Below are 9,730 nucleotides of genomic sequence, written 5' to 3'. Positions count from 1 at the left end.
GTTACACATGCTACAGCTTGTTTAAAGCTATCTAATATCAACACTCACATCTAACATGAACCTTGGTTTTGTAAAATTCATCTCACCCTCAGCCCACTATCAGGTTGGCTGTTAGTCATATGTAGGGTGGAGAAATAAGGCCGGTTACAGGGTAAACACATTGAGTTTACTAGAACAAAAGCCTCCTGGTACAGAAAGCTGCACTTATCTATTGAGATTAGGCCTTGGGCGGTACCTTTCTATATGCTCCTTGCCTGTTTAATACATGACGTATACAATGCTGCTAGAGTAAAAATACTGCATCCCAACAGCTAGGATACTCAATGTGCAGGCTGTTCTCCAACAATCAAACTCTTCTGTGCAAAGAAAGAGAGGTGTCATGGCTGTAACTATCTGCCAATGCTTGGGATTCTTGATCTCAGCTATTGGAGTGGTTGGTATAACTGCAGCAACCGCTATGAATCAATGGAGCACCCAGGACCTTTATAATAATCCTGTGACTGCTGTTTTCAATTACCAAGGCTTGTGGCAGACCTGCGTGAAAGAGAGTTCTGGATTCACTGAATGTCGGTCCTATTTTACCATTCTGGGGTTACCCGGTGAGAATTATTTTAATTCATTCAATGTTTGTCATGCTAAGTTCATTTGCAATTTACTGTAAGATCCTTTAGCCTAAAAAATATTGGTCCCTATTGCTGACAGGACGTACGATCCAGATCACACTATTGTTCAAAAGTCACTTCTTCTCAAAGTATTCTTCTCACCGTAGTACGCAATAGTATCATCCAAAAAGCTAGACCATTCCACTGCTTCCTATTAACAAACAATCACTATAAAAAATGTAGAACCTCACATGTACTGTATAGTATGCCTTGATTACTGAGGTTTGCCTAATACTTCCAGCTATGTACAATGTAATCATACCATAACATATTTATCAGGGTGGTTGAGACGCAGGGAAAAACTTCAGCAGACACTGCAAGTCTGATTAAACACTATAATGGATCATTATAGGCATAATGTTTATATATGTGCAAATAGGTTTTAATATGATACGGAGCTCAAATTACAACCAACCACTATTACTCTGACTGTTGAATTTCTGTGGATCTCATGGCATGTATCACAGTTGTCTAATAGTATCTCCAAATGACTTTGATACAATTGTTTATTGGGTTGTTCATAGTTGATCCTAAAATAATCAAATTGTATTATATACGATTATATGAACTGTGTGCCAGATACAAATCTAGGGTTGGACACTTCCAAGAGCGATAAATACGTCTTTGTAAATCTTTACAAAACATTGTTGTGATGCCTTTCTATAGATATGGATGTAGAGTAAAATGATCAGTTTAAGCAGAGTAATGTGCATGTACCATTCATCACTAAATATATAAACACCCATAAAAATGCTTAAGATAATAAAACAAAAATGAAGGTCATAAATTATAACTTTATTTTAAAATTTTAAAGTTGGGATGAGGAAATCAAGGGCCACATATACAACATGCTTCACAGACGATGCACCAAGCTTTTTGTTTAAAGGTGCTGTTCTACCTACTCTGAATTTAACAGTTTTGAAAGAAACATAATTCCTCATACTGTTGAATGCCCAAATCCTTCCCATGAATCATTCTTTAATCCAATAAAATGTTGCCTTTTTCATAATTTTGCTGGGGACACTTGTCATGTGTCACAAATGCAGGCTGTCCCTATAAAAACTGAATCTGTAGGGCTGAAAGATCTGTATGTATTACCGAGAGTGATGTGTGTGGAAGAGTGTGTTTAAACTCAGGGTGAATGGAAGCCTCAGGAAAAAACCCAACCCAAATCATCAAAAAAATAAAAATACAAAAATAATAAAAATATCTGAAAAAATGAAAGTAATAGGACCAATAAACAACAAGAGAAAACTAAAATAGGTTGTGCAGTAATATCCATAAGAGTCCAACCCCATCCTAAAATAATCTAAATTTATAGATATTCTAGCTGAGAAGCAAGAAGGGAAAGTGTCCCCTGTGAGCTTAATTTGCCATTCTTAGATAGTTTTTGGGGTGTCTAGAGTCAGTCTATTTTGGTGACAGTATGTTGTAAAACATACTGTTAAAAACCTCTTAAAAAGAAATATCCCCAAAACACACAAAAGGGTACCCCATAGAAAGAGTGCATATCTAGAAAAACAGTAGGAGTAGTGAAAGGTCCCCCATTATAAATAAAGATTGGGGGCTTGAGCACAGACGTACCATATGTTTAACAATAATTTCTGTCTGAAAGCACGAGCCTGTGTGCTAGAAAGCCAGTTTAAATGCTGTATTTAATTATTTCCTTTGAACATGTAGTAAGATCGGTACTGAATACACAAAATATTTAGAGAAATAATAACATTATTCTAATTTACATGGAATGCTTGTCAGCATGTGGTAAATGCTGGCCCCAGTAATTTCATTATCGTAAAACATTTTGGCTTGAAGTGATATTTTTGCTTGCTGTGTATTCCTCTGGTCTAGGAATATTTTCCTATTTGTGTTCAATCATTATATTGTTAATGGCGTTACACAACTCCTCTGCACTCAGACTGAGCTGAGAATTGGGTAGTTATGACCCGTCAAGTTAAACTTGAGTTAAGCCAGAACAAAGGGGAGAGCCGTAAGATGCAGCCAATAAAATAATATGTAGGGATATTGCTAGGGCTGTTCCCTTTTCACCTATGTCTTGGTCTAGGGGTCCTTACCCATGTCATACAAAAAAATAACATAAAAGGTTGAGGATGCACAAGTCCCACACCCATATCCCCCGCCAGCTCTTGTTTAACAAATGGCGACCCACTTGCTTTCCTTACTGTTGTCTGTATTTCCTTTTATTCCACTTGAGACATGAAGGCACTGTGCAAATCAAAATGGAGCCGGAGGGCAATATGTTGGACGGGCAAACTTTTATTGAGCTCTGAGTTATAATATTTCCTAGTTAAATGCTCACAACGGACAATATTATATATTATATTATTAAAAATAATGAGTTGATACTCCATGCTCTGGCTACCAGATGAGATATGTTCTTTGACGTGTTGGCATGGCTATTCGTCTCTTTTTAAGTCTTTGCTGTACTATTTGGGTAGATGAAACTGATTTTGGCTGGATTTGTGGTTGGAGAATACGAATGCAAAAAAACAGAATGTTGCAGAATCTTGTAATACCTTTTTTATTGGACTAACAGTATTTAAAATAATAGACGAGCTTTCGGGAGTCCTCCCTTTGTCAAGTCAAAAGAAATGCTTTTGACTTGACAAAGGGAGGACTCCCGAAAGCTCGTCTATTATTTTAAATACTGTTAGTCCAATAAAAAAGGTATTACAAGATTCTGCAACATTCTGTTTTTTTGCATTCGTATACACTGGACTAATACGGCTACCCCAAACTACAGTACTATGGTTGGAGAATATGTAGTTTTTGATGCTGTATACCAATGGTGTAATATATGTTTTTTTGGAAAAAAGGAACACAATTGTCAGTTGTTGAAGTGCTGAATTGTTTCTACATGGAATGATCCTGTCTGGTTAATATTGGGGTTTGGGATTCTACTGTAATGTAGATTATACATTTATATATATATATATATTTACCAAGCAGAAATTTTGTGAAATCCCCAATGTTTCTTCTGTTGCAACTCCAATATTAGTCAAGCCTTGTTGCCCATTTGTAATGCAGAATAAAGTTAATCTGTCCTAGGTTGGTCTTTTAGACTAAGAGCAAATATATGACATTAATATAGTTGTTCATTGATTGGTTATATTTTGTATTCTGATATATATATATTTGGATCTATATCAAAACACGAGATGATAATGAGCACATAGATTTTAGTAATAGACCCAACGAAACTGGGGTGGTGGAGCAAATTGGTGACATAGACTTGTGGTCATGACATCACCATATCCCTACCCCACTACCAACTCCTTTATGTTGTGCATTTAAATATCATGTGAAACTCGACCACACACTGCCCACAATAAAGGCGAAACCAAGCTATCTTATGAAAACATATTGAGCAAACAAAGCTAGGGAAGAAAGAGGTGGCAATAGCTGTCCTTGAGAAGGGGACTCCAGTACAGCAGAAGTAGCAGGCAGAGCAAGCAGGGATCTTTTGAAGCTCACAGCCATGTCGGTTACAATGTGCCAAACGATGGGCTTTGTGATCTCGGCCCTGGGTTTTGCTGGGATCATTGCAGCAACTGGATTAGACATGTGGAGCACACAAGACCTCTATGATAACCCAGTGACAGCTACATTCCAGTATCAGGGTCTATGGAGAAGCTGTGTAAGACAGAGTTCTGGATTCACAGAGTGCCGGCCATACTTCACAATCCTTGGCTTGCCAGGTTAACTAGTGCTTTTCATAATTGTTTTTATTAAACTTATCTATCTATCTATCTATCTATCTATCTATCTATCTATCTATCTATCTATCTATCCATCTATCTATCCATTCCTGTTACTGATATACTATGCTATTAGTTCCTACAGGAACAGGGCCCTCCATTCCTCTTGTATCTGTATGTCAATTGCTGTATTGTACTTGTCATTATGTGTATAATTTTCATCTTGTACAGCGCTGCGGAATCTGTCGGTAATTTATAAATAAATAAATAAATAAATAATAATAATAATAATACATAATAATTATATGTATAATATATGTATTTTATATGTATTATCTGTCTTGCTGTCATTCTAGATCTATCTTACTTACTGATTTTACTTACTGATGTACTATCTTACTATCTTACTTACTGATGTACTGTAGATTGGATGTCATATTTTGTATTGAATTACTTATTTTGAAGTAATGTGCAGAGAAATAACATGTTATTTTACTTACTACATTTGTCAGACTGAACAAAGAGTATTTTTCATATTTGCCAGCAAAGTACCTGGGTATTTTTTTCACAATTTTTGGAAAAATATAGCAGTACAGTTTCTGATATGGTGTCACATATTATATAATATTATATATATATATATATATATATATATACTACATTTAATATCCATGCTTTAAACTTAATCAACTGTTATCTACATTGATAATCATATCGGTACTTCAAGGTGTGGTCCAGTGGAATTGGCATCTTAACTTTAGATGTGAAACGTACAACTACTTTACTTTAAAGAGTTATCAGAAAGGAATTCTAAGTGCCCATAGAAACAAAAACTCACTATCATGTATTTTGATTAACATTTGAGAAAAAAATGTGTGATTTTTATGTATTTTGATACATCTATGACTTGTATCGGAAATTAATCAGCTCTTTAATTTTACTTTTGAGTGAAATTGGAATTTCATTGATTGGTTAAACCTGAAATTCAGTTTAACACACATGAGTGTGATTTGCAAGGCAAGGGTTAAGGAACAGGAAAGAATAATAATACTTCTTTAATTAACCCAGGCCTTTGTTCCACAAAACAGAACGCCTTATCATCAGTACAGGTGTGCTATTCCTTATCATCTAGTTCCTATTATTAATGCATAATTTCTTTGCTGTCCACACCCTGGAAATGAATAATGGGACTCAAATTTGAAAACAATGTGCTTGGAACTAAACTACATGAATGTGTTTTCTGAATTTCTGAAGAATACTTTAATCTTCATTTACGCATGACATGCCAATGGCACTTTTAATGGCTTGATCTAGGTGATAAACCTTATCTTTACCAAAATATATAATTTCATATGACAAAAAAATGTCTCAGTGTAAGACAATCAAATTACTTAAGCTAACAAAACCCTTTGAGGTCCTGAATGCTTATATTATAAACCCATTTTAAGACTATTTTCCCTGGCAATAGCCACCGAAACTGACTATAGAAAGACTCAGTAGGCTTTTGTAGATGTGGTCTTACTTTTATGCTGGCAGTATGAAGACTACAATTATATGAATGCCAGTAATAATGTCCATTATGCCTGGAATTGTCTATTGAGCTTGGAATTATCCAGTAACCCGAATACCTTTATTTTTCAGCTATGTTCCAAGCAGTCAGAGCCTTGATGATTGTAGGAATTGTCCTGGGGGCCATCGGCTTACTGGTGTCAGTCTTTGCTCTTAAGTGTATTCGGATTGGTAGCATGGAGGATGCTGTCAAAGCCAAAATCACATTGACCTCTGGCATCATGTTCATTGTAGCAGGTAGGTGATTTTATTTTGTTTATTGGTCATCTTCTTATCCCACACACACATTGTACTGATACAGTGAAAATAAATCACATTAATTTACATAAAACATATGTCATTTAAAACATCATCTAGCCAAATAATATATTTCTCCAACTAGAATGAAATTAAAATCAAATGCTCAATTGCAAACCATTGTAACTGGTGTTTGAAGCTGAAATTATTAGTATTCAAAAAGCAGGTTTTTTCCCCCAAGCTAGCACCGAAATCGGCAGGTAAAGCCAACTTGACCTGTAAAATGACTACTTGCTCTGCATAGATAGTTGTCAACAATGAATCCATTCACTAAAGGGAGGGTTTGCAGGAGGGTTGTGATTTACGGTATATCGTTTTCATAATAAAAAAAAAAGTGAGGGAGTTAAAACCACATCCCTCCTACCAATTCTCCCTCTTAGTGAATATACTACATTATATTTAGCCTATGGGCCATTTCTAAGTTTCTTAGTTAAACCACAGGGTTTGTTTCATTAATTTCAATAATGTTTAGCTAAATACACATTTTTTAAAAGGGCCATGTAAACATATCCACTCATACCTTCCTAATGCTTTGTCTATAGGCTTGTGTGCAATCATCGGAGTGTCTGTATTCGCAAACATGTTGGTGACAAACTTCTGGATGACCACAGCTAACATGTACACCGGTGGCGCCATCAGTGGAATGGGAGGAATGGGGGGCATGCAAACTCTCCAAACACGGTAATGTCTTTATGGTTGAATTCCTATTTTATCTAAATAACAACTTTTTGTGAATCTTAAATCCACAACAAATGTTTTTTCATGCCCTGTTCTTGTCAAGTAATTTTGTCCAATAACATATCCATATGTTTGTTCCTTGATGGCAGATACACATTTGGCTCAGCACTGTTTGTTGGATGGGTTGCTGGTGGTCTGACGTTAATCGGTGGTGTCATGATGTGTATAGCTTGCCGAGGACTTATGCCTGAAGAAACAAAGTAAGTTTCCATACATATGTGCAGGCATTGATGTTGCTACTATACGACCAATTTAAGGAGCTGCTTATGTTACAACATGGTACTGTATACTGGAAAAACTATTACATATAACCAAACAGATAAATACATTTATTTTACCCTCAGCTGGTGTAATTTAAATCTACTGTTTCCTATATGGCCTTTTCTATACTGTAATGCTGCCTCTATATTTATACATTTATATTATTTATATTTATTTATGCCGAGGCTGGGTTATTGTATTTAACTTATTTAATTTAGTTAATAACCCAACATATAAAACATACTTAATATTTTCCTTTAGCATAGATCCACACTTTACAATTCAGCACACTTAATAAACATACATACTGTGGCAGTGTTCGCAGACCCAAATAAGCAGATTTAGATTTAGAGTTAGAAACCAGCCTTTGGTTGACAAGACAACCTTTTGCAACAGATCTTAGGTCAACCGATTACACTGATTGAAAAGTACAAACAACATATTTAGTTTTAACTTCAAATTTAGATTGTAGAAGTTTTAAAAGGGACAGCCCCCCTTAAAATGGTTATCAAATAAGTATAGGATATTTTATATTTTGCCAACAAAAACACAATCACTTTCATAGCAGTTCCAAACAGAGTTTACATTTCTGGTTTAATTGTGTTATTTTATACTGTGGAGTTACACCGGATAGCATTCCCTCCAATAGGGCAATTAACGCATGGTTAGCGCTAGGCAGGAGGATGGTGGGTGGGGCCAGGATCATGATGTAGCACCTACTGTACCTTACCCCTTTGTGATACACATATGTGATGTCATATCCCAGCTCGCAGCCTCAGTGCATCCTGAGGAGGCCATGTAGGAGCTACAATATGATTGAATAAAATAAAATATATACTTTATGTCTTCAACAATGCTAATGGCAAGTTATATTTCCCCTTGATTAAATACGGTTCAGAGACTATGCACCTAATGAATGTGTAATTTGTTTCTGTAGTTACAAGGCTGTTTCCTATCACGTATCTGCAAAAAGCCCAGGGTACAAGACATCTGTCTATGAAGACAAGAGCAAGAAATCTATTTACAATGAGTCTCGACGCAGTGAAGATGGAAAAAGCTACCCTTCAAAATATGATTATGTGTAACCCCTGCAAGGGATCGACCATTTATCTGTCATGGCAGAGTGTTGTTCTGTGGAATGTAAGATAAAGAGCCTTCTGTACCCAGCGTGTAAGACAATAAGATATATTTTAGTGCTTCACAACAGCTTGACAACAGTCTTGTGCCTTATCATAGCTTAGTAAATGTGATACTTACTTTTCACTTTCAGAATAGCTTATACTGAGCACCCAAACCCTAAAATAATTTCAGTCCTTCGGTCTTTGTAACATTTCTATTTATTACAAAAATATCCATAAGAACTAAACCATACATCATCACTAACAAGAAGGCATCAAGATGCAATTGTCCTATAAAAAAATTCCTCTATTTAGACTGACAAATATTCCTTGAGCTTTGTGAGGCTTTTTTTAAAAAACATTTTAAATATTCCAAAGAGCAAGTTAGTACAATGAACAGATTTCATGAACATGATTGACACATGATGTTCTTAGAACTTTTGTTGTTGTTGTTGTTTTGTTTTTGTTACTTTAAGTTTGATATATGCAAATTATATGGTAATTCCACAGAGAAGACATTGTGAGTCCATGTTTAATTGGTAATTGACATGCAGAATCACACAATTTTAGAAATAAATGATATGTCAATTCAATTTTTAGCTCCACTTAGTTTAAAAATCGTGTGTTTACATGAAGCTAGATTTACAATACTTCTCCTTTATGGTCTTAATAACACTAAAATAAAAAGTGATATAGGTAGCATCTCTGTAAATGTAGTGTTCTAAACATATGCCTAGTCGAGGAATCCAGGCCTGGTGTTTATAACCAAGTTGTTGGAGAACGATCCCACTTCTACCACCAACAAAACGCATCAGAAGTTTCAAGGGCCAACATTAAAGTATGCGAGCCGTGATCTTTACTTTTGCAGTTTTGGACTGAATATAGTAATTCTGAGCGGACGTTTACATAAATTCTGATAGATAGGCTTGCTCCTGGAACTAAATACAGTTTATATAAATCCATTTGTTATAAATGTTTTCAGTATTTATCTCGGAGCCTATTTTTAAAGGAAACTACGGCAATAAAATGGTGTAAGTTCCTTATAAAGTTCACGGTATGCGATCCGAAAACTTTCTTGCACAGCTGGTTAGAACTATAAACATGGAAATTTTGAAATGCACTTTCTTAGAAGGAAGGGGAATTTCGAGAGCTTTGAAGAGTTTTCTCAAAAAGCTCAAAATGAAGCAATTGCTATTCATAATTCAGCTTCCTTATTCATATCAATGCATTCCGTTCATGACATAGCTTCTGCAAACTCTTCACGCATTTTTCCATTTAGTTAAGAAATACATAAATCTAGATTTTTACACACTGTCAAAGGTCTATGATACTTCATAGTAAAGCAAGATAGAGGCATTGAAGAAACATT

At 35.4% G+C, this 9,730-nt stretch overlaps 1 protein-coding gene across 2 annotated transcripts; it reads left to right on the top strand.

The window, feature by feature from the left end:
- Positions 1–302: 302 nt before the first annotated feature.
- Positions 303–8,609, top strand: CLDN18 (claudin 18). Of its 2 annotated transcripts, none has more exons than XM_053459390.1 (5): positions 303–599; positions 6,020–6,184; positions 6,787–6,925; positions 7,072–7,182; positions 8,181–8,609. In XM_053459390.1, the coding sequence occupies exons 1-5, from the start codon at positions 380–382 to the stop codon at positions 8,326–8,328; spliced, it is 783 nt and encodes a 260-aa protein (XP_053315365.1). In that variant the 5' UTR covers positions 303–379; the 3' UTR covers positions 8,329–8,609. The 2 variants fall into 2 exon arrangements, with proteins under 2 accessions (XP_053315365.1, XP_053315366.1); XM_053459391.1 differs by lacking the exon at positions 303–599 and adding an exon at positions 4,097–4,378.
- The last annotated feature ends 1,121 nt before the right edge of the window (positions 8,610–9,730 follow it).

The sequence above is a fragment of the Spea bombifrons genome, chromosome 3 (assembly GCF_027358695.1).
Source record: "Spea bombifrons isolate aSpeBom1 chromosome 3, aSpeBom1.2.pri, whole genome shotgun sequence".
Classification (NCBI taxonomy): domain Eukaryota; kingdom Metazoa; phylum Chordata; class Amphibia; order Anura; family Pelobatidae; genus Spea; species Spea bombifrons.
This window is presented reverse-complemented; position numbering and strand designations above follow the sequence as displayed.

What these genes read in the sequence shown, in the direction of transcription:
- CLDN18 (XM_053459390.1), top strand. Translation starts at nt 380, where the DNA reads ATGGCTGTAACTATCTGCCAATGCTTGGGATTCTTGATCTCAGCTATT. An exon ending in TACCATTCTGGGGTTACCCG is followed by an intron (nt 600 to 6,019) that starts GTGAGAATTATT and finishes TTTATTTTTCAG; the next exon opens with CTATGTTCCAAGCAGTCAGA. An exon ending in CTTATGCCTGAAGAAACAAA is followed by an intron (nt 7,183 to 8,180) that starts GTAAGTTTCCAT and finishes TTGTTTCTGTAG; the next exon opens with TTACAAGGCTGTTTCCTATC.